This window comes from Pseudochaenichthys georgianus, unplaced genomic scaffold (assembly GCF_902827115.2).
Source record: "Pseudochaenichthys georgianus unplaced genomic scaffold, fPseGeo1.2 scaffold_447_arrow_ctg1, whole genome shotgun sequence".
NCBI lineage: Eukaryota > Metazoa > Chordata > Actinopteri > Perciformes > Channichthyidae > Pseudochaenichthys > Pseudochaenichthys georgianus.
In genome coordinates, this window is record NW_027263012.1 from 157259 (window position 1) to 183056 (window position 25798).

The 25798-nt window shown below is 43.2% G+C and overlaps 1 protein-coding gene and 1 long non-coding RNA gene across 2 annotated transcripts; both read left to right on the plus strand.

Annotated features, from left to right (window-relative positions):
• The first annotated feature begins 1037 nt into the window (after positions 1-1037).
• Positions 1038-8390, plus strand: LOC117442616 (cytochrome P450 2K1-like). Its single transcript, XM_034078588.1, has 9 exons — positions 1038-1284; positions 1428-1590; positions 1749-1898; positions 1981-2141; positions 2338-2517; positions 5429-5570; positions 5678-5862; positions 7224-7365; positions 7448-8390. The coding sequence occupies exons 1-9, from the start codon at positions 1090-1092 to the stop codon at positions 7633-7635; spliced, it is 1506 nt and encodes a 501-aa protein (XP_033934479.1). The 5' UTR covers positions 1038-1089; the 3' UTR covers positions 7636-8390.
• A 14813-nt stretch (positions 8391-23203) lies between these two features.
• On the plus strand, positions 23204-24420 carry LOC117442623 (uncharacterized). Its single transcript, XR_004551536.2, has 2 exons — positions 23204-23568; positions 23814-24420. It is a non-coding gene; the product is annotated as an uncharacterized lncRNA (long non-coding RNA).
• Positions 24421-25798: the final 1378 nt, after the last annotated feature.

A 25798-nucleotide genomic window follows, 5' to 3' on the forward strand; every position in this document is an offset into this window, starting at 1 on the left:
TAAATTAAAAAAACTTGCGAAATGAAAGCCAGAAGGGTGAGCAACAATTAAGGTTAAGGTCTGTAAACATTGTAATGTATGATCGAAAGGCTACTGTGTAGACCTGCTCTTTATGAAAAGTGCCTTGAGATAGCTTCTATGACTGTTTAGCGCTATATAAATACAATTGAACTGAAAACAGCATTTCTGTGTAAAATTTGGTCCACACGTTCGCAACGTTCCGAAGTTGGTTTCATTTTGGCAGAAAAATGCGTTACCATTTTCAGGTACTCATACACATGCATATTGATCCTAATGTAGCACTTTATATTTTGGACAAATCAAAGAGGTGATTAATTTCATTTTGATTGCTGCTGTTCATGTCATAGCTGTTAATTTTCTTTTGCCATGTTTCTGTGTACTGTGCCAATACCGAGCTAATCGCACGGGCAGTCCACTCTGTAGTTACCTAGAAAATAATGGATCTGCTGCAGTAAAGAAGGCATGCCCTCCCTCATCCCTCCCCCAAACCCAACACAGTGTCAATGGACTCTAAATGGGTTTTGAAGAGCCAATATCCAAAAGCAACAGACTGGGACAGAGGAATCTGTCAATACAAGACTTAACTTTATTGTTCCATTAAACTCTCCCCTTCGAATCACATGACATTGAAGATAAGAAATCTGTAAACCAATCAAACAATAAAAGTACACTCTTTCTAAAAGCTATATTGCAAGTTAGTTAGCTGATGCTTTTATCCAAAGCAACTTACATAAATGTCTTTAAAAAAAATTATCTTTAATATATATATTTTTTATGCATACTTCTTAGTTAATATTAATCTGTCTTTGGCTCTTTTCTGCTGTAACAAATGTACATGTTCCCTCTGTGGGACGGATAAAGGCATCTGATTCTGATTAAATATCATAGACATGCCTGCTAAATGAGTAATTTAATGTGTGTGTCCTGCCCAATGGCACTGGAATTGTTGGCTGCAGGGAGTGGGATTGCCCTTTGACCATCAGATTAATAGTTAAGCACATTACCCGCCTCGGCTGTTTCCATACCACAAGCTCCAAAAGAAACAAGGAAGCTTTTTCTTTTGAAATCATGGGGCTTTTGGATCTGTTTCTCCAGTCTTTCAGTTCCATCTCCCTGTTTGGAGCTCTGGTTGTCCTGCTGCTCGTCTACATTCTCTCTTCCTCCCAGGATGAAGGGAAGGGACCTCCAGGTCCAAAACCACTTCCCCTACTTGGGAACCTGCTGCAGCTTGACCTCAAGAGACCCTACCACACATTTATGGAGGTGAGGATATTGTAGAACTAATGATCATTTCTTTAGGGGTGTTATGTTATATGTGCTCTGCAGATATCACATTGTTGGTCTTCTGGTTCATTTTTCTTAAAAAAAATAAAAAAAGTATATGATGATGCCCTTGTTTTTTTTAGCTTTCCAAGAAATATGGATCAGTTTTCACAGTGCATTTGGGACCCCAAAAAGTGGTGATCCTGGCTGGATACAAAACTGTGAAGGAGGCACTTGTCAACTATGCAGATGAGTTTGGTGACAGATATTCAATGCAAATAACAAAAGAAACTAGTGGAGGCCATGGTACGGAACGTTTTCTTTTAAAAATAACCTCCCTGTTGTGTTACATTTTTAGCAACGTTTTATTGTTTTTGGTGCTGGATAACAGCGAATCAGAACGCAATCCACAATTGATAACATTGAGCAAACATGGTCTGGCCATAACAATGGTTTTATTTTAGGACTTGCATGGTCCAACGGTGAATCATGGAAAGAGATGAGGCGCTTTGCCTTGACTAACCTCAGAGACTTTGGAATGGGCAAGAGGGCTAGTGAGGACAAAATCATTGAGGAATGCACCTACCTCATTGACGTGTTAAAGAAATGTAAAGGTAAGTGTCTTATTAAAACCAACTGCATGATAAGCAACAGGTTAATAAAGTTTGTGGGTTTTATTTGTTTTATTTTTTACAGGAGAAGCTTTTGATACAACTCAACCCATATACCAGGCGGTGGCTAATATGATCTGCTCAATTGTTTATGGCAGCAGATTTGAATATGATGATGCAGAGTTTACATCACTGGTACATCGAGCAACCAGATATATCCAACTCCTGGGCTCCCCGTCAATACAGGTGCCATGTATGCCTGTGTGTTTATTGTATCTTTGTAACTCTGGCACAACAATTTTCTGTGGGATAAAAAAAGTCCTATTTTATCTTATTTCATTTATTATTTTTTATCAAGCTTAGACTTTGAGATTTGATTTTAATATACATAGAGGAATGTGTGGCAACTGATTCGAAGGTTGTTGTTGTTTTTTTTAAAAAGGTGTTTAACATGTTCCCATGGATCGGTAAATGGATTGCTGATCGAAAGGAACTTCACACGATAATTGCTGAGAGCAAGAAACGTAATCAGCAGTTGTTAAGTCGTTTGAAAGAGACCCTCAATCCCCAGATGTGCAGAGGATTTGTGGATGCCTTTCTGCTCCGAAAGAAAAATCTTGAGGTTGGGAAGCATTTCATTACTTACCCCATCTACAACTTTTCCGTGATCAGTTGAGTTGTTAGTGACAAAGGAGGAAATGCAATTAGTTCTAACAGTTCATCACCAGCAGTAATAGCAATTTTAGAAATCAGCAATTGCTTTCTGACTATAGAGATCCAAGCCAACATGTCCATAAGATGATATGGACAAGCAGTGATTCAAATTGATTAACATTCTGACATTTTGAGATGTAATTTACAATAGAGATGACTACATCAGTACTAGTCAGCCCTTTGATTAAATAATAAAAAGGCTTAATATTCTGCCCTCGCAGTGTGCGGCTATGCAAAGCTAGACAGGTAGCTAACAACTTGAATCCTCCAATAATCACAAGGCTTTGGCTTTTCTTGATGTTTACTGTACGATTCTCATTGTGAAACTAGAAATACAATACAGAAATAAAGCATACATTAGTATATATATAACTGATATACATACATTAATTCAATTAGTCTGCGTCTCATACATACACTCATACATGTACACAGCATATGTATGTAATGCTACTAATTAAACCCATTTAACCAAACAAATACAATTCACCATTTTACCATCAAAGGCATATGAAAACAACAGCTTGTAATTGTAAGTGCAATAAACATGCCAACATTAATAATGCAATAAGCCTAACATAGTAGGGGTGTAACGGTATCCGTATTCGTCCCGTACCGTCACGGTTCGGACGTCACGGTTCGGTGCATGCAGTCACACGGCGAATACGCCTTTTTTTTACGAGTGGGAAAAAAGTCTGTCCTTTAGGGCAGCATCCACTACACTATTTATAATCCAGGGGGCGGTATTGCGCCTAAAAGCTGTTTGCCAGCCGCCATTAAACAACAAATGAAGAACAAGAAGCAACACAACAACAAAATGAACTAAATACAAGAAGAAGAAAAGTTAGTATGGTGAGTTCAGATAACACACAGGAGCTAGAACCCACCTGCTTCTTTTAAATCAGCTGTGTGGGAACATTTCGGGTTCCCTGTGGACTACAATAACGATGAAGTGTAGGAGTGGTGGATCGGACGAGGACGGTGTGTCGGCGTTGTTCTGCAGCGGTGCGGTATGCTAATGGGAACACACGCCAAACATGCTAAATCATATCAGAAGGGATCACCCAGATTTGCCAATCACCAGAGCCCGGCAAAAGACAACAGCAGTTCAGCAGCTGATCCCCGCTGCTTTTAAGAAGCCAAGAGACATGAAAGCCGTGAAACCAAAATAAATAACGGAAGCTTTTGGCATATGTTTTTCAACGACTTTGCGCTCTTGAAACACTTTCTTATTATTTATGATGTAAGACATTCTTTTTAGTTTTACAGCTTGTTGAAACCTTTTTGTTTGACATCAGCCATTATAGATAATATGGCCATCTGAGTGTGTGTGGTACTGTTTGTGGTTTGTTTGTAAGTGTTTAATACAGTTAATTATTCAAAATGTCAGAGTTCCTTATTTTGAAACTGAAACTTGCACTACTGTTCAAAAATAAATAACAACAAACCTGGAATTATGCATTTGGGACTTTTTTTTGCTTTTTCTTGTTGTACCGAACCGTACCGAACCGTGACCCCCAAACCGAGGTACGAACCGAACCGTGACTTCTGTGAACCGTTACACCCCTATAACATAGTGTATTGACAATAATGCTACGACTAGCAAACTACATGTAAAGCTAGCTGCTAACTGTTTGCTAAATTAAGCATGTTCTAACAAACAGGGAAAATGTTACAGACTCACATTTTCTACAACATAATGTTACACAGGTTATACATTATGTTCTGGTACACAGATCAATAGTATCCAAAGCAAAAGCGTAATAATTATGATGCTCCGATTGATCGGTCACCGATCGAGATCGGCCGATACTCACTCTCTACCGATCGATCGGTGCTCTCTAAACATGCCGATCGCGAGAGCCGATCGAATGACGTAAAATACATGACCCTTTTCTCTGTGTGCGGCAAAACAAGCTCGCCAACATCGCTTCACCGGTCTGGCATTATTTTAAGGTGTCCGAAAAAGACAGTAAAATAGCGGTATGCAACGTGTATGAAGCAGAAATCCTGCAGCTTTGCCCGCTGTGACGGACCGGTGAGCGGAGCAACACACACAAGAGTTAGACCTAAGACACTTAGCTATTTATCTACCTCTGGAACAAGATAAACTAGTTATACATATATTGTTTACTGTTAGGTCACTCATTACTGGATCAGTGAGCTGCATGAGATACTAACAGGCTGTCAGGAGAGGGAGAGAGGGGGGAGCGGAAAAGAGAGCGCTTCCGCTAATTTCTCCCGTGTTATTATCCAAAGTGAATGTAAACTTGAATAATGTACATCATTTGAATGTAATAATTAAGTTGATTGTTGTTTGTGGAAGCTCCAGAGAATGAGCCCCATTAACTGAGTTTTAAACATCACTTCAAATGGAAGATTTAAAGTGATGTTTAAATCTTCCATTTAGGCCCCGCCCACTCGATCGGATCGGCTATCGGTATCGGCCGATACTGATTCCGGCGATCGGCCCCGAAATTGCCGATCGGAGCATCCCTAGTAATAATAAAGGAACTCTGCAGCACCGGGAGTCGGCTGCATGTTGTGACGTCAACTGAAGAAATTCCCTATTACATGCACACACCCATAAAGGTATTCTGACATCCTAGGTACCACAAACAGGGGGGCAGTATAAACAATGCAAATACACCTTAATTATGTATATTGAACAGTTTCACTTTGAAACTAATATTCATCTCCCAAGAAAGGCAACACACTTACCAAACTATACCTCAACAAAACAAAAAATGCCCTCCTATGTAACACGTCAAAGGTTTGGTTCAGATTTGTTTGAATACCTGACGTATCTTTACTTGCAGGAATCCGGAATCACAGACAGTCACTTCCATGAGAAAAACCTGATACAGACGGTTCTTAACCTCTTTACTGCTGGCACTGACACAACAGCAACTACACTGAGATGGGCACTACTATATATGGCCAAGAATCCAAAAATACAAGGTAAGGAGCTTAGAATCCTCACAATTTTCAAAAACAGTCCAGGAAACAATATGTGCTCACCAACTAAAGAGAATAATCTTAATGGACACAAAAATATGGTCTTCCAGAACAGGTCCAGGAGGAGCTAAGCAAGGTTAAAGGAGGTCGTCAAGTGCAGGTTGAGGACAGGCATCACCTGCACTTCACAAATGCCGTCATCCACGAAATCCAGCGACTGGCTAACATTGCCCCCATGGCACTTCCTCACAAAATGAGCCAAGACATCACTTTCCAGGGTCACTTCATTAAGAAGGTTGGATAAAATAAAAAACCTAAAGAACCCAAGACATTGGTAGACATTAAGGGTACAATTCCACTGGCCCTCCGGGCCGGTGGAATTGTATTATCACTGGCCAGACCATTGTAACCACTGGCCCGGAGCATTCGCCAAAAAAAAATCGACTAATAATGAAGAAAATGAACACATTTGTTGCAATAGTAATTTATGCACTAACTACATTACTACTTGTACTACAACATTTGAATCATCAGTTCTTCCTCATTTTCCTCAATTGTTCATATTTGGTTTATTAAAATAATGATATTGTGGTCATTGTTAAAAAATGTCTGCTATTATGAGTATTATTATTTGTATAATGCGCTTTCTGCCTTCCTGTCATTAGGAGTTAGTAATGTAATGTAATAGATTAGAACCTTCATTATCCGCTGGGACATTTCCCTATAGCCAATTTCTTTATATTGTCTACTCTTCACTTACTTGTCAGCATAGGTCGGCATTGATGTACAGAGCCGACAATAGACCTTGTTTATATTGGCATCATATTGAGAGCTGCAGTGACACGTCCTAAAACCAGGAAGTAAGCTGATGGTTCCCTCGACAGAAAGCAATGGGATTTCTGAACAGGGTTTTGGAAAATAGCTGTAAATAAGGTCTGTGGAAAACAAACCTCTTTGATAAATGCACGTTTTGTTCAGCCGGATAATCTCCACATGTCTACCCTACTTTTATAATTTTGTAATCATAAATCTAATTGATAGATTATAAAAGGGTTTTAGGACGCGTCACTGCACCACTAGAAGCCAACTCCATCGATCAAGCTGGCTGAAACGTTCTCTCCCTCTTCTTCTCATGCTCCCTGTCACTCCCTGTCACTCTCCTTGAACTTTCTTTTATTTGAAGATAGTTTTTTGCCCGGCGCTTGGCCGGTTACCGGTGGTATTAAAAACATTTTGGCGAATGGTTAGGTGGCGCGATAGTCTGTAGTGAAGGAGCGCGCTCCCCCTCACAGGAGCCTGCTCACGCTGCGCTCCGCAGCAAACAGCTGTTTGCTTTACACCCAACAACGACAACCGACTCACGAAACGGTATGTTGTAGCGTTAATAAACGAAACAATTTAACAAAATTGCTTTTCAAAATACCAATACCACAGGACACATTTTTTTTTAAAGCAATATTTTTAGTGGCCCGAGCGGGCAAGTGGAAAGTACGTTATGCTGCCCGGGGTGTCTAAATAGTGCTTCCGGGCCAGCGGGCCATTTATAATGTCGAGCCCTGCAAGATGACTTGGAAGAATGAATCCTACATAATTCAAAATGGGGGTGCCGAGTTAAGTGGCTTGTCACTAAATGAAAATACTGTATATTGTCCACAGGGGACCACAGTGTATCCTCTCTTGACATCCGTCCTGCATGATGAGACTGAGTGGGAACACCCCAGCAGCTTTTATCCTGCTCACTTCCTGGACAAAGATGGGAAGTTTGTCAAGCGAGATGCCTTCTTGCCTTTTTCAGCAGGTTTGTGAATTTAGCCATCACTCCTCAATATTCACTTATTTTGCAGATGAGTTGAAAATATTCCTTTTGTTTTCCCTCACAGGTTGCAGGCAGTGTCCTGGGGAGAGTCTGGCCAGAATGGAGTTGTTCCTATTCTTTACCTGCCTCTTGCAGCACTTTCGTTTCACTCCTCCTCCAGGAGTTTCAGAGGATGAATTGGATCTGACTCCAATAGTGAGCTTTGCCATTAGCCCGTCGCCTCATAAACTGTGTGCTGTTCCTGTTGTGTGAGCTTTACAATGCTGCTTTTCTAACAGTCAGTGGTGCGAGTTGGTTCAAAATTGAACATTTTGAGATGTACATCATTGTATTAAATGTAGTGATAAAGTAGGCCAAGATCAGATTTTCAATATCGATGATGTAATTTTTATTAATAGAGATGTATTTCTATTTAGTTGCTAATGTCACTACTTTTAGCAGTTTCACCCAGATTATCATTTTCTTTATTACTAATAAAACTCACTGATATGCTCCTTTTACTATCCCATTATGACAAATAGACTTCAATGCCAACAACAATGTATAATAGTAAAGTTAAAGCTTAACAGTATGCCGAATGCACAACTTAACCTTGATATATTTCAGGTCCAATGTAATGATTTGCAAACTGCCCTATAACTGGATTTACTACATTTCAAAAGGAACTCTCCTGGATTATGATCAGTTTCATACGGTCTCCTCTGTGAAAGTCCAATGGTTGTTTAACCAACTTATGCAAACAACCTCCCTACGGAGACAGCACTTACTTTGATTAAAACCCTGTTTGTGAAAATTAAAAACAGATGTTATCCGGGACAAAACAAGCGTCCTTTAAAATGAGTTTTAAAAGAGCGGTTTTGTTTATATGGAACATTATTTTTAGCAGAGCAGGCAGCTTCAATTACAATTGCTATTCCTGTAGAATGCAGAACATCATTCTGAATCTGTGCATTTGTGAATGCTGTATCTTTTTCAGAAGATTTACAATAAAGTTGATTTTGACTTGATGCTAGTGGCTTCTCTGTCCCAGTTTAACATTAACTTTGGCTATCTGGATATTTTTGTGTTGGTCCATCTTGAAGCCTTGGTTAAAAATAAACCCTGACCTGGCAGAGCTCAGCAGGGCTTTATCATTTATATGTTGATCTTTGTTCGCTGGATGTGTGGATAAGTAACTGCTTGCTTACACAGTAGCATAACAACTTTGAAAATCATATTGGAGGTTTGTTGCTAAATTCTGCCACCTGGTGGGCTGAAGAAATTAAATCATGCACCTGACAGTCTTAGAGCTAATCATTGTACTACGTAGCCGTTTACTCACCTTCTGTATTGGATGTATTTGATGAGAACAGCAGCAATGACGAACATCACTACCAATCCCCTAATGATGCTGTAGGTTTCATCAAGAGGGGGATCTGTGGTTGAAGTCAGGTGTGAAGTCCAGGACTCCCTGGAAGAAGAGATCTTGTATCTCAATGGGACATTCCTGGATAAATAAAGGATAAAGAAAATAAAAAGTAGTCAGCCTCTATCGGCACATTGTGCTCATCAACAAACTGGCAGGTGTATCTCCTGTTGGTGCGACTCTAACGCTTTAGTTCCTGGTTCATCCACCCAGCGGATGCTGATCCGTTGACAAGGACCAAGACCTGTGTGTCTCAACATGCAGCACTTTAATGCAACTTCACTGTCTCTCCTGCATCATGTGGAGATGGAGAGACTGAAACAAGATATGTAATAGCTTAAAACGTGGTTTAACAACATGTTAGTCATCTTCCAGGATGATCCTGGCAAGTTTCTTTCCTTCTTCTGTCATCAATGTTTTTCTTTGTTTGAAGGTGGACTGAGGTTACCTACTGTAACCCCAGCTTCTATGAGTAAATGGCTCAGTCCTCTAAGGCTATCGCTATTGGGGTAATCCCCCTGCGCCCCGCGCAGCACTGAAAACTTGTAGTCCACGCCCACCCGCTAGGTGGGCCCCACCCTCGGGCTTCCTTCCGGTATAAATAGGAAGGAGGCCCGGCAATCTGCTCCCATACAAAATAACTTTTCTTCAGCTATTCGTAGAGCCAGTGGGGCCCAGCACTTAGAGGGCTGCACCATTTACTGAGGTTACAGTAGGATCCACAGAGAGAGCAGACAAATCACTCACCCTTTTCTCTGATAGAGCCAAAAGCAGTACTACTTTGGCTGATAACAGTTTAAAGGGAACCTGATCAGGTTCAAATGGGGCTTTGCTTTTGTGCGCGCAACACCAAAGCCAATTCCCACTGAGGGGCCAGTATGCGTGACACAGATCTGAGTCTCCATACTCCTCGCATACAACGGCTGCTGCGTTCTGCGAGCCCCTCTGTTAATTTCGCCGGGAATATATATTGCTCTGATGGAGAGCAACGTGTGTCGTGTGATCGTACTCCTCCCTGGCGATTGAGGTAGGCTGCTTCCATAGCCGTGGCCTGTTGTCTGTGCAAATCAACACATGTTTGATTGTACAGCTACTGCTGGGGGGAGAGGCTTCTCTGTGATGTGCCGTAATGGTCACCATGGTGATGAGCCACGCCATCGCCTCCGCTGCCCGTGAGGCAAAAGGGCTGCGAGGGAGTTTCCACACGCTGCATTTCACTCCGTCTCTCATCATGAGGCGCATACACGCCCAGAGGATGAGAGGTGTGTGTATGCTGTCCACACGAGGCGTTATAACGGTGCTCGTGGATTTATTATGACCGTGTAGGAGGCATATCTGGGACAGAGGAATGACGCGAGCTCTCCAGTTTATTAACCAATAGTTAAAAACAGCAGGCTTCTGCAGCGAATGAACCACCTCTGGAGTGTCTCCCTGTTGGAAGAGACCCAAGGGGATCATCACGTGACCAGCTGACGCCAACGCCGAGCAGCTGTGTCACGGAGAGGGCTGTGTGGGTTGTGACATGCCGGAGGAGAGCTGTCAGTTCCTCCACTCGCTGCCGCGAGAGCCGCGCTCTGCTGGCTGAGTTTAATTCCACTCCAGATAAACGTTTGTCTGAGAGGGAAGAGGACAGCTCTTCTTCCAATTTATTATGAAACCCAGGCTTTGACAGATGCGATACGAATGTAACGTCTGTAAAGCAACTTCCTCGCTGCAGCGAGCCAGCAAATAGCAGGTCGTCCAGAGAAAACCACACTCTCAACCCTCCTCTGTGTAGTGGCTCCAGCCTTCTCTACACAAAAATGGGAGGAGCCAGGAAATATCCGAACGGCAGACGATTGTCTGGTCTGATATTTCCTGAAATGAGAAAACGAAGGATTTCCTGTGTTTCGGGATGATGGGTACGTGGAAGTATGCATCCTTCAGGTGGAAGTGAACCAGTCGTCGTGCTGAACACATTCCAGCACCTGTTTGATCGTCAGCATGTGGAATACTGACAGATCGAGGATGTCTCATTGCCCCAGTCTTTTTCGGGATTAGAAAAATAACGGGAGTGAAAACCGCTGATTTTCCTCCCTTTGAGGAACACTGGAAATATCCTCTTTCAACAGGAGTTCAACAGCCTGCTCATCCATCTGTCCATCAGACCCAGGCGCTGCCACTCTGAGAGCGGGCGCACGTGCTCGAGATGTGTATTTTTGGTCGTCATGGTGACGAACCACGCCAGAGCCCCTGCCGCCGCTGCCCGTGAGGCAACCCAAAGTGTGCTTGGACCGAAAGGGCTGCGCGGGGGCCTCCACACGCTGCGTCTCACTCCGACTCTCATCATGAGGCGCGTACATGCTCAGGGGATGGATGGAGGTGTGTGCAGTGCTGCCCACATGAGGCGTTATAACGGCGCTCATGGGTTTATTAAGGCCGTGTGTACGAGGCGTATCTCGGACAGAGGAATGCTGCGAGCTCTGTAGTTTATTAACAAACAGGTTAAAACCAGGCTTCTGCAGCGAGCCCTGCTGTCTACTAATCAACAGATTAGTGGCAGCCGGCTTAATTAGCGCGCTCTGAAATGTATTAACCGACAGGTTAAAACCAGGCTTTAGCAAAGAGCCCTGCTGGCTATTAACCGACAGGTTATAGGAAGCTGGTTTACACAGGGCGTGAGGCAACCCCAGGTGGGCTTGGACCGAAAGGGCTGCGCGGGAGCCTCCACATGCTGCGTCTCACTCCGACTCTCATCATGAGGCGTGTACACGCTCAGGGGATGGATGGAGGTGTGTGCAGTGCCGTCCACACGAGGCGTTATAACGGCGCTCATGGGTTTATTATGTGTATAGGAGGCGTGTCTCGGACAGAGGAATGCCGTGAGCTCTCCAGGTTATTAACCAAGGTTAAAACCAGCAGGCTTCTGCAGCGAGCCCTGCTGTCTACTTAATCAACAGATTTAGTGGCAGCCGGCTTAATTAGCGAGCTCTGCAGTTAATTAACCGATAGGTTAAAACCAGCAGGCTTCTGCAGCAAGCCCTGGCGCTGTGGCGCTGCGGGCGCTGCCGCTGGGGGCACTCAGCCTGGAATACCGCTCATTCCCCCGTTCTAGCTTCTCTGTGATGTGCTGTAATGGTCGTCATGGTGACGAGCCACGCCATTGCCCTCGCCGCCGCTGCCCGTGAGGCGAAAGGGCTGCGAGGAATGCCGCGAGCTCTGCAGGTTATTAACCGATAGGTTAAAACCAGCAGGCTTCTGCAGGGAGCCCTGCTGTCTACTTAATCAACAGATTAGTGGCAGCCGGCTTAATTACCGGCTCTGCTTCCTCGGAGGCTCTCGCGGAGCAGACCAGGAGCGGGGGAGCCTCACTCCCCTTTGACTCGCCGCCGGGAGACCCTGTCTCTGGGGTGGTGGGGGAGCGGAGACGTGGGACGGAGCCCCTGCAGCCGCCGAAGGGCGAGTCTGATGCCGAGGTGGTTGCTCTGGGCGTCTCTCCGCTTGCGGCCTCCTGTGGCCAGCGTGGACGCCGCAGCTGCTGCGGGCGTTGGTGCCGCTGTGGGCTCTCAACAGCTGTACATGCTGGCGAATGCCGTCCGCCTGTTCCGCGGCCGCCTTCGTGGACTCCACCATGGCGTGGAACTGGGGTCCGAACAGCCCGTCCAGGCTGATTGGAGCGTCCAGTAGCACTTTTCTGGCCGTCTCCGTAACAGACGCCTGCTTCCGCCAGAGGTGGCGCTGGATCTGTGTCACCCACGCGGAAATCCTCGGCTGGGAGACAGCAACGGACGCGCACAGAATGAGCGCCCTGCTGGCCGCCTTGCTGATTTCCTCTGCCTCGGTGGTGGACCGCTCTACCAGTGTCACCACCGAGTTGGAGAGCAGCGCGATGTTATTCGCCGCCGCGCTGTGGTGACGGAGAGGGGGAAAGCATGTTCGGCCGCCAAGCTGGCACCCTGCTCTGACTCTGTCTCCCCCGTCAGGAGGAGAGGAGGGAGCGGAGAACCGCACGGTGAACCGTGGAGGGAGGCGGAGCAGGAGTTGCTTTTCTTCGGACTCCTGCCCGGCAATCGGCCCCAGGGACACGAGTAGTGCTGCGTACCGGTACGCCGAACCGGTACTGGACTTGTAAAAAGTTTCGGTTCAAGTCCGGTTAAAACCGGAACGTCGGGAACCGGTACTTGGACTCGCAAAAAAACTAGCACTTACGTATATTCTGGTGTCGGTGGTTATTTAAACATTCCCTGATAAACGTTATTCAGCGTCAATAAATGAGTGCATCCCAGTGTGCTCAGTGTACAACATCACATGTAATTTCACCTTCGATTCACGGTTTGAAAACGTAGCATTTCGCCACATGCTAATGCTAACCGGAAGTGAAGACTTTTCAGAATAAAAGTATTAAGTTAATAGTGTGAACTTCCGGTTTGGTTTTTCAGAATAAAACTGATTTAAATTAAAGTGTATTTAATTCAAAATTACACCTTATCAACATTGATTTTAATTTCTAACAGTATGTATGTACATCACTATGTATCTAGTATGTAGTACACTCTGACTGTACAGTCACTACAGTGTAGCCTATACTGTATATTAGGTGTGTAACAGTGTAATGCGTATAGTCTACTCTACACTCTACCTCTCAGCAACGCTTTAGGGATTTAGGCTCAGTCAGCTCAGGGACTGTTTGGTTACTTTAGTTTGGTAAATGAAATAAATGTTTGAACTTTGTAGTAGTTCACTGTAGTTGCTGTCATAAGTCATTTGTAGACTAAGTGGCAAAAAGTGTTTTTATTACATAAAAATGTCGACACAAGTTGGAAGGGAGCACAATAAACCTGACGAGTTTGAATTTGAGTTGATTATGAGTTAATTTTCAATTGATAATTAGCTCACAATAAGTTCACTTTAGTTACTCACACAACTTGACACAAGCCATGAGTTCAGGTCCGCACTTTTAAGTCCGGACCTGAACCTGAACCTCTGGACTTGAGTCCGGACCTGAATGTGAGTCCAGGTACGCAGCACTAGACACGAGGCCCCGTCCACGGCTCGTAAGCCTGGACGGGCCAATCGTCCTCCTTGGCCGCAGCAGCAAGAGCGTCCGCTCTCCGCTTCCTGTCGCCCGAGGGGAGACGGGCGCAGTGTGTGCATGCGACTGACCCCAGGCAGGATTCGCATACTGCTTTTATCTCTGCTGGTCATAACTCATTATGAACACAGAGCCACATGAGGGACAATCGCGGACGCAGTTGTTGCTCATGATGATTCTCAATTGCTGTGCTTCAGTAACTGTGCTGGTTTGCTGAAGAAAAGAGGGAGCAGATGGCCGGGCCTCCTTCCTATTTATTGACCCTTTTACAGCCGACGTCATCAAAAAGTTGCGCGCGCATGTGGGCAACGGAAGTGGTGTTGTTTTCCAGCAGTTCTAAACGACAAAAACGAGGTAGCAACTGGTTAGCAAGCATTTACAAACTGTACCCAGCATCAACATGTCTGGTTGTTGCGTATACGGTTGTACGAATCGCTATTCCACCGGCGGACTAAAGTTTTATAGGATTCCGAGAGGACCACGACCATTCCAGAGCAACCGGCGGCGTCTGTGGCTGCAGGCGATTAAACGTGTGGACTGGAATGAGGACATAATCAAAAATGCTCGCGTCTGCAGTGCCCACTTTATATCAGGTAATGAGGTTATCTAGCCTACTCTTTCATTTTACGGGAAAGCCTTGTTTACATTAGTGATTGTCTGTATGATGTAGAATAATAATCAAATGCAGCTAAAGTTTGATAAGCTGGCGTTAGATTTGCCTAGTAGCTTGCTAGGCTAAACAAACGTGTTTGTGTTTTATTTTTGCAGGCGAGGCATCATTGGACTCTAGTAGTCCTGATGTTGTGCCATCTGTGTTCATGTACACAAAACAAAGCCAGAACCCAAATGCAAAGATGGACAGGTAAGATTAGAGTTGCCCTCCTCTCAGTCGTTTTATGTTTTGTTTTCCTCTCTTGCATAAGCTTTGGTGCCTACAGCTGCTGTTTTGAGATATGGATGAGTCTAACTATACATTTCTGCTGTTACTGTAGGGACCATAGGAAAAGGAGGAGAGCTGACACTGCACCAAATCAACGTGTTAATTCTGAAACTCCAGAACAAGAATGCAGCATGGATCATTGTCCTGGTATGAATATATTTATTAATATTTCATCTTACAATTAACTGATTGATTGTCAGGGTTCCCACCCTCACTGAAAGAGTTGCTCCTAGTGTGTGTGTGCTCCTGCCAGGCCCACTGCTCCAATGGCTATGTATGTCTGTGTGTGACGTGTACACTGGCCCCTGGATGGGTCAAATGCAGAGGAAAAATCTCCCCCTGGGATCAATAATGTATCTTCTCTTCTGTCATGGAAAAGTTTTGAAAATTCATTGGTAAAAATGTGTGAGAACCCCTGAATTGTGAACTTGTTTGCATTGGTTGCAGCACATGCTAATTTTTCACTTTTCTATATTAAAGCTGAAGAGGATATCCCAGTTCCAAAGAGAGAGTACGATGATCTGAACATGAGATACAGTCAACTTCAGGAGGAATATGTCAACCTGCGACCGGAGTTTGACACACTACGAGCAGAAAATGTAAAGCTGAAAGAGGAGCTGCAAACATCTACATTCTCCTACACCACTGTTAAGTGCAACATTGGACAATTGCTTTTTCTCACAGGACTGACCTCTGTGGTTTTTGAGTGGCTGATTACAAAAATGATGGGCAGCGTAGAAATAATTCACAACAAACTTAAAGTAGAGGACCACCTATTGATTGTGTTGATGAAATTAAGGTTGGGCCTATGTAATACTGACTTGGCTTATAGATTTCAGGTATCAAAAACCACCTTATCGAATATTTTGCGGAGCTGGGTCCCTGCTATGGCCTTGGTCCTCAAGCCACTCATTAAATGGCCAAGTAAGGGTGCAGTACTTAAACATATGCCAAAAATATTCAAGCGCAACTTTAGAAGATGCCGGTGCATAATAGATTGCACAGAAATGTTCATAGCTAGACCCAGTAATCTGACTTCCAGGGCCCAGACATGGTCAAACTATAAACACAACAACACCATTAAATATTTGATCGGCATCACTCCAGCTGGTGCAATTTCATTTCTGTCTCCTGGGTGGGGTGGACGGGTTTCAGACAAGCAGATCACTAAGGAGTCAGGTTTCCTCGAACTTTTGGAGCCTAGGGATGAGGTTTTAGCAGACAGAGGATTTCTCATCAGAGACGAGCTTGCAGCCTATGGTGCAACCCTTCGTATCCCTCAATTCACAAAAGGAAAGAAGCAGCTTTCTGCACAGGAAGTGGACACATCTAGACAACTTTCTCGTGTGAGGATCCATGTAGAGCGAGTTATTGGTCGGTGGAAAAACTTTAAGATTTTACAAACAGTTATTCCTTTGTCGCAGGTTGACATACTAGATGATGTTGTTATTGTATGTGGTGCCCTCACAAACCTCTGTAAGAGTGTTGTTCCCAAATGAGTTACACATAACCATGTATGTACATTTGTAAAACATGTATATAGGCCTACTGTACTTAAAACATTTTAATAAACCTCCCCACATTGGCTACCACTGGTGTGTCTAATGGTCCTTTCCCCCCCAGATTATCTCAACAATTCAGAGTGCAGTATCACATTTATTTGTAATGTTGTTGCTAACAGAGTTTCATTCCTTTAAAGTGCCACTAAACATTAACAACATGGAAAGTAGGAGTATGTACAATATATTAGAATCAAACTGGTTCTGTATGTTGTAAACAGTAAATAATAATTTTAGGTCGCAAATTATCTCTATGGATACATATATAGCATTACAGAATAAAACTTAACATATCTTGTTGCACTGAAGTGCATCAAGACACAGCTGTCAATAACAACATCAAATGTAAAGAAAAGGCTGATGATGAATTAATTTGTAAACAACACCACTTCCGTTGCCCACATGCGCGCGCAACTTTTTGATGACGTCGGCTGTAAAAGGGTCTATAGAATTGACATCTTAACAACACATTATGTAATATCAACGCAATAAAGGTATCTAATGGAATTTGGAAAACACATCTTATGGATGCTATGTGTTACACTTTCCCTGGCATTTTTAAATGAGATAAGAATAAGATAAGAACTTTAACAACCAGGGAAACACAATCCATAAGCAACATCTAACACCATATCTGGTCTCCTATCACAATACAATAAATTATATTGTCCACTCCTACATGAAGGCATTCAAGCCTCAACTCTCATACATTTCCTACATAACCATGTTGCTGGCTTCCTTTTTATGCGTGCACAACTGTAGTGAATGTGGTTGTTGCATTTGACACAGATTATCATTTTACCAAAATCTGGTCTTTCACAGTATTCGCAGGCTCTCTGTGACACCAAGAGAGGATCATGTCTTCTTGTCAGTAATTCAGGCAACACACTCGAGCTAAAGAAGTCATGTGCTTTTGGCAAAGCCTCCTGCAGAAACTCTTCATTTCTTAGGATATGTTGCACAATGAACTTCTCCTTAGTCCACAACACAAAGTCCCAGTAGCTAACACCACACACAAACATGTGAAGTTGAGTTTGGTAGTAGTATGTGTGTGAATGTTTCAACGAGAATGACTTGTCGAGACAAAACTGCTTGTCTTCTGTACATCCTTGAAGGCTATTCCTGTATTTGTAGGGACATTTTATCTCTACCACCCCTTTGCCACAGCAGGTACATCTTGTTATCCCATCTGGCGATGATCCAAGGTGTGGCTCAGAAGGTTGCACTACTAAGCCACATGAGCTGATGCTGAAATCTGTATGGCTTTGGGACATAAATGCAGTGTAGGCTTGTCTTGCCGTTTCCTCCATGTTTTGACCCCAGAGCACAGATGGGACATTTAACTCTGTTTTGTTGTACTGCATTATGTCATTTAGGTATGTTTTGCTGATCTTGTCAGTTGTGGCTGCATGGTGAAATTTGGTGCTTGTGATCCGACCAGCCCTATAGGTGTGCCTCTCATTTGACCTTGACTGTTTCCGTGTCACAAATTCCAGTTTCTCACATTGTTGAGGTTGTAGTGTAGTTTTTAGTTTGTGAAATGTATCCTCACATTTCATATTCATTTCCTGTGGTGAGAGTTCCCGGAGCGTTGCATCAAATAAAGCAGTCAAGGGCTCAGGTAAGTCTGGATGCTCCTCTGAATCAGTGTCAGACGATGCAGTGTCCGTGTCACTGTTTTCCAGGCTCGTCAGCACTGCAGCACCTGGGTCCACATCCCGCAGTTCCCGGATGTCATCATCTGTCAACACTGATAATAGAGCAACAAAAAGACACAATTAGTGTGCTGCATAATGTTCACATTTTAAGAATAATGACTGAATTATTCTAAAACCAGACCAGTTAAGCTGTAGATAACAAACAATCGAATTTCTAGAATCGGTAATCTGAAGACAAAAGGACAGACATATTCAAACTAACATAACAAATGATACTGAAACTATTCAAACTGAGCGTGTATGTTTACAAAAAGTCATGATGCCACGTTGGTCTGTAGGCCTTTTCATCTCTGCATCACCAAGTAACACCTTTCTCAGGCTACATTATGGTGTCAAAACACTGAGGTGAAATCCTGAGAATTAATTAGATGCACTATGGCAAAAGGAAACTTATCTAGGCTCTGTCAACTATTATATGCCTCTGGGTGTGATACTATTCTTCCTAGCAGATGTTGAAGCTGCTGGAAGTTGCCTGCCAAGCCTCTTTGGTTTGTGGAAGCTGATTTCCTTCAATGGAGCTGGTCTGACTTCTTTCCTGCTGATGTCTTTCCACATGCACACTCCAGAAGTAACTGCTGCTTTCTCTGTCCTTCCCATCCTAACATAGAGCTCAACTTTAAATAATATTGCAGCTTCATGGCTGCAGCATGATCCAAGCCTGAAATTTCACAAAATCATAATAAACATACTGGGCTTGAAAGTAACATTTGCTCTCAGACAAATCTGGGCTCTGGCTATGAAGTAGTTAAACATCTAACTTACTAGACATGTGAGTAAGTATCCTAAGCTTAATCAGGTTTTGAATGTAACTGAATGATATTGGCTGCTGACATTTTGAACCCTGTTGTCACTGTGTTGTTATGCATGAAAATGTTAGTTTCGAACCCTGGTTATGATGAGAAAGTTACAGGGCAAAGCATACGATTTTTGATATGGAAAGGAGAGTAATAGCCAGCTGAAAGGATAGTAACACACCCCTGAACTGTTACCTACAAGCCCACAACACCAAATAATAGGCTACTTACCCCGCCATACAGGTGCAATTCGCTGTGAGGACATAGTTCTCTCGTTGGTTGATTATAACCCAAGCCTCATACATCGTTGTCTTGTGTCCTTGTCTTTGACTAGGGAGAATTTCTGATCTCAAAATACAAAATTCTGAGTCTATGTCATGGTATTTGACGTTCTGTACATGACCACAGACAACGTACTCGTAAGCATCCAGTGATTTATAGGCTCGTAATTTCTCTCTGGTGTACACGCTCGGTTTCTCAATTAAATAGGTATATATATCTGGCCACTGTATATTCGGCCACTTGCTAACGTCTTCAACCCACTCATCAATAGAACACGGATCTGGAAGTCGGACACCATTTGTCAAAGTCAACTTGTTAAGGTAATATTCACGATCTTTAGTTGATAATCCCCTTGCGTAGCTTGACAAGCTGTTTATCTCCGCCATCCTTCTGTTGCCACTATGCGCGCACATACGTGCTACGTCATCATTGTGTACAAACACAAAAAGGGTCTATACCGGAAGGAGGCCCGAGGGTGGGGCCCACCTTGCGGGTGGGCGTGGACTACAAGTTTTCAGTGCTGCGCAGGGGCGCAGGGGGATTACCCCAATAGCGATAGCCTTAGAGGGCGAAGCCATATACGAAATAGAACTGAACCAAATGGAATTAAGGCCTCTCTGTGTTTTTCAAGAAAAAAACAAGGAAAATAAAGAAAAATTTATAACCAACCACTGGAGATGATGCCCGTCCACTCCATCTAGACTTGCTTCCTCAAACTTGATGGTGTGACGGAGACTTTCGTTAATCGGCCTCAAAATGTGCCAAAAGTAGAATTCCCATTTGATCATATCAATGACTGTTCATGGAAATTACTGACTTGTCAGAACATTAACGGCCCGTCCACACACGTATGAAAAAAATCTTTCAAAGCTTCGCCCATTCACTTGAATGGGGTGACGTAGAAGATTTTGAATCTTCGCTGAACTGCATTGTGGGGAGGGTGCATGGCTTTGCAAGCATCGAAAGTTGAGCAATGTTCAACTTTTGATGCTCCCGATGCTTTCGAAGCTGGCATCAGCCAATCAAATCCCGTTTATGCAAATCCCGCCAGTACAAGCGCTAGCCAATCAAACCGCGTGTAAGCAGGGAGAGCCAGACCGCAGTTCATTTCCTCATATTCTAAACGAGAAATTACGGTAGCAAATAACCCGGTTCTTTAGGACCAGAATTATTTACCGGGATACAAACCGGAGGAACCAGGCATGGAGGGAGGTGGCAGAGACAGTGGGTGAAACTGGTAGGTTTTCGCCTGTTTGGGGAGTTTATATCCAGTTTACTTCGTTTTAACATTGCTATTGCTTTGTATGTCGGGGGCGGGAGATTCATGTGATTGGTTGTTGGTCGCGTTGGTCGCAAAAAATCGCCAAGCTTCAGACACGCCCAGCATCAAGATTTTTTTCATGCCTGTGTGTGGACGGGCCGTTAGGTATGGACAGATATCCTGATTAGAGTGCGTCCGCTGCCGACAGGTTTAGTGACCAACATCCTCTGCAGTGACGTTGGTCATGACCAAAGAGCAGTTGGTGTTCAAACTTAGACTGGCAGCTCGGGGAGGCTCTTCTGAACATTTCCGTTCTCTAACACAGTCAAAGATTCTGATAGATCTTGGTTGTAAAACCCAACGGTTGAGCATGAGGTTTCAGGGAATGATGCGGTGTCACAGTGTAGAATGGCATCTTGTCCAACTAATGCCTGATAGAAAATAAATAAGACATCACGTGTGAAATAATCTGCAAGAAGATGTCAATTTTTTTTGTTATGGAACTTTGGGAACTATTCATATCTTACCTCCACTGTTGAATCTATACTAAAGAAGCACACAGTTGATCATAATAACAAGTTTGACACAGATCTGTACATATTATGTAATATATGTTGTACTCTATGTATAAACTGACTTCATGCATTTAAAATATATTTGAATATTCTATCACATTACTGATTGTAAAAAAAATACTTTTGTGTCTTGTCTCACACAACATTTGGCTTATTTTCAAAGCGTATGCCTCTAAAACAGGAACATTATGGCTGGTTCCTGTTATTAATTACAACTAAAGTTTAAATAAGGATAAAAAGTGACTTACCTTGAAACTGAAGTACCAAAATGAGAGTACATTCAAGTAAAATGTTGCGTCCATTCTGTCAGACGTTTATTCTCTGCTACAAATATGCGATGATGCCGTTTCCTCTCAGTGGTTAGCTTATTGAGAAAAATGTCTTGTCCACCACACTGCTTGACTTACAGTAAGTCCAGGAGAGTAACACTTACCTCGCCCGTTAGACAGACCGCACACAACAGCCAAAAAAAGATCTTGGACAGGCCTAAACACCATTAGGCCTCTCCGACCTTTTGCATACATTAAAAATAAAAACACCAACATAACATTGTAAGAAACATGAACTACAGCTGAAGATGGTGGGAATGTAATTAGTTATGCAGGTATTTAGTCAATATTTTAATATTGGACTACCTTTTTAACCAAGTATGGTGGCAGATCAAAGTTAACACAATTAATTCTAAGAGAAAGGTGAGACATGTCAGTCGAAAATGCTCACACCTGAATACACTCTGTATCTTTGTAGCTTCAAATCCAGTCCCTATTGGATTCCAATGTAAAATAAAGAGGAGGCATGGCATGAAAGATCACTGCACATTTTGAGTAGGGATGCACCGAAAATTCGGCCACCGAAAATTATCGGCCGAAAATGGTTAAAAAGGCCCTTTCGGCCGAAAGGGTTTTAGCACCGAAAAAATATCACCGAATGTCAGAACAGGCAACCTAACGTGTTGTTGTGATGACGTAATAAAGACGCGGCGACGAGGCGAGGCAGGGACCATGCTCACGGCTGGCTCACAGTCAACATGTCTGCCGCTTGGAGATACTTCACAATATCAGATAAAGAGTCGCGGATTGCGATTTGCAAAACGTGTTCAGCTGACATTTCTCGAGGGGGTGTAACTTCAAAGACTTTCAGCACTTCGGGATTACTCCATCACCTGAAATCTAAACACCGGACCAATATACGGAGTATGATGAAATCACCAGCGCACAGAAAAAAAAAGTCCTTCCCAGCACCCCGACTCCTTCTGTGGCGGACCTTTTTGAAAAGATTAAAAAGTTTCCCAGTGATGGTCCTAAGGCAAAGGGCATTACTCGGAAGTTAATGGAATGCATCGCCATGGACGATCAACCGTTTTCTGTCGTACAGGACGTTGGATTTCGTAGGCTTATTGAGCATATTGAGCCACGTTATTCCTTGCCTAGCAGACGACACTTAGCAGACGTGTGCTTACCTGAACTGTACAATGTCGTTGCTAATCACATCCATGAGCTCTTGGCTACAGATATTACAGCCATCAGCTTCACGACAGACATATGGAGCTCAGACGTAAGCATCACCAGTATGCTCAGTCTAACTGCACAATGGATCGACAAGGATTTTAAACTGCAAAAGATTCTGCTGCATTCGCAAGAGTTTAGGGGGTCTCATACAGCACAGTCCATCTCGTTGACATTCGCCAATATGTTCGACACATGGCATATCGACCGACCTAAAGTGCACGCAATAGTCACTGATAACGCACGAAATATAACTAAAGCTATAGAAGAATGCAATCTGAGTGGAATACGCTGCATGGCCCACACTCTGCAATTAGCTGTGAACGAGGGAGTGTTGGCTCAACGCAGCGTAAAAGATCTGTTGGCCATAAGCAGAAAGATTGTTGGTCACTTCAAACACTCTCAACTGGCCTATTCTCGCATTGAGCCAATACAAGATGAGCTTGGAGTAACAACAAAACGGTTCCAACAAGATGTGAGTACACGGTGGAGCAGTACATATTATATGCTGGAAAGCCTCTTTGCTCAAAAGCGAACCTTGGCTACATACAGCGCAGATCATGATCTCCCCGCATCATTCACTCCAAACCAGTGGATCTTAATGGAGAACATTCTCTCCATTCTTGCCCCATTCGAACAGCTAACTAGAGAGATTAGCTCATCTGATGCATCGGTGGCAGACGTCATCCCTTTAAATGCGGCTCTAAAGCGTCTTCTAAGGAAAGAGGTTGAAACGGACCGTGGAGTAAAAACTATGAAAAGTACACTCTTGGAGTCTGTCAACACACGTTTTGCTGATATCTACTCTGATCCCCTGTACTGTATCGCGACTGTACTTGACCCGCGATATAAAGACAATTATTTTGATGCGGGGAAAAAGCAAAGCGCACGAGACATGATCCAGGCTGTGTTGGATAAGGAGAACCCACGAGAGGAGGCTGCTGCGCACAGCACAGGAGACCACAGAAAAAAGGGCTCGTCTGTCTACAGCAGAGGAGGAGGAGGAGAGGGGGCAACCACCCTCGTTGTCTGATATGTTCAACGAGATCATGGAAGAGAATACTACCCCAAATAGGTAGGCTACTCTGTTCTGACTTGGTTACTTACTGTACTATGTGCTACTGAATGTGATATTTATTAGTACTGTATGTGCTGCTATGTAATATGCTCTTAATGTTGTAATTTCTTTTGACATGTCAGATGATTTTATTTGTCTGCCAAGTGATCTGGCATGCGTAAATATACATTTGACTAAATGTTCATTATGCACTGTCCCTATTTTAAATACAATCTTATTCTCTCAAACCTCTCAAATGCCAGGCTGGTGACAAGCTCAACCGCTCAACAGTTAGATGATTATCTCTCAGAAGTACCCATCCCCAGAAGCGAGAACCCTCTTGGATACTGGAGAAACAAACAAGACCGCTTTCCTGACCTGGCCAAGGTGGCACGCAAGTATTTGAGTGCTCCATGCACAAGCACTGACAGTGAGAGACTGTTCAGCGCTACCTCTCATGTGCTTGATGAGAAGAGGAACAGACTCATGGCTGATAAAGCAGAGAAGCTACTGTTCATTAAAAAGAACCTCCCACGTTTCCTTAATAAGTAGACAAGGCTGGCTTATCATAGGCTTATCATAAGCTTTCATTTGTAAATACTATAGTTACATTCATGTGGATTTATCCAGTTTGCACATTTGTATGCATGCATTTATAGGTGCATTTGTTGTTGTTGTTGTTGTTGTTGTTGTTGTTGTTGTTGTTGTTGTTGACACTATTTTGTTGTAGGCCTACTGGCCTAGATGTTTATGCTGTTTTAAAGCCCCTTGGCTTTGTTCTGAATGCACTTTGTTGTAGTTATTATCCTACAGAGAAAATAAATGTACAAATGTTCAAAAGTGCTGAATAAATGTTTTATGGACCCATAATAGTGATTATTATTTAAGTTATGTTTTGCCATAATCATGTCTATTTCCATAATCAGGTAGCTGAACAACATTGGTAAAAAATGTATACATTATATATATATATATTCGGTTTCGGCCAACTGTTTCCTATTTTCGGTATCGGTTTCGGCCAAGAATTTCCCATTCGGTGCACCCCTAATTTTGAGTCCATGTTACTGTAGCTTCATCAGAATAAATGTATTCAACACTGCGTAGTGCATATTATGGAAGCTTTATAAGAAGATGAAAACAGCGCAGCCACAGTGCAGTAGCTTCATCTGAATATATAAGCGCATATTACACCAGAATATATAAAGACCATAAAACAGCCTCAGCGCACATTACAGCAGTTTTTAACTATTTAACTATTTAATGGAGACATATCCTAAATATATCTTGTTGTACACTCTACCTGCTTCTTTCTGAGGCAGTGTCTCTACCATCTTAGGTAAGAAGACTTCCAGGAAATGAAATAAGTCCTGAAACACTCCTGTCTTGTTGCCAACTACTATATACAAACACACACAGAAAACACGTAATAATACACTAGCGTCACACAAATGTGAAAATAGCCCAGCAAGGGCAGGTACAGTACTGGATGGCATGTATTAAGAGTAGCTTGAACACAATACAAAAGACCACTGAACAGAATAGATGTGCACACCACTGCACATCTAAAGTGCATATTACAATAGCTTCATTTAAATATGAAAACAGCACAGCCACAGTGCATTTTAAAGTAGCGTTACCTGAATATGAAAACAGCACTGCACAGCTAAAGTGCACATTACAGTAGCTTCATTTAATAAAATAGCACAGTCACTTGGGATATTACTGTGGCTTCGTCATAACAAATATAAGCACTGGTTGCAGCAGCTTTATCAGAATATATGCGCGCGTATAAGCACTACACGGCCGCACTGCCACTTACCTGCTGCCCCGCTTCTCCTAACTGCTTCCATTGCCTCCGGTTTTCCACTAGCTGGGGCTTCTTGTTGTTTAGTCGTCTGTTTCTGCCACAGATCCGTTTCAATGTGCATGTCTGATCTTCTGCATGTTGCTCTTGTTTGTCTCCATCTTCATATTGTAGCTCTTCCTCGTGCAAGCACTCACGCGCTAACGTTAGCACAGTGCTACCGTGGTGGAAAGTTGCAAGAAGTTATTTTCGCGCACTTTCTCCCGAGAGTCAACGCCGTTTCCTTTGTTTTTGTTTCTCGACTTTTCTCGTGTTTAGGGGTAGGGTTAGTAATTAGTAGGTAGGTTAGGGTTAGTTAGTAGGGTTAGCTATTAATTCAAATTTTCACCGCTAAAAACATTTACCCACGCTCAATCTTCGTCCTGATTCCGCCCTCACTCTGAC

Bases quoted from the DNA above. Each gene is read 5' to 3' on its own strand.
- LOC117442616 (XM_034078588.1), top strand. From the start codon at position 1,090: ATGGGGCTTTTGGATCTGTTTCTCCAGTCTTTCAGTTCCATCTCCCTG. The intron at 1,591-1,748 runs GTACGGAACGTT...GTTTTATTTTAG, and splicing joins AGAAACTAGTGGAGGCCATG to GACTTGCATGGTCCAACGGT. The intron at 2,142-2,337 runs GTGCCATGTATG...TTTTTTAAAAAG, and splicing joins TGGGCTCCCCGTCAATACAG to GTGTTTAACATGTTCCCATG.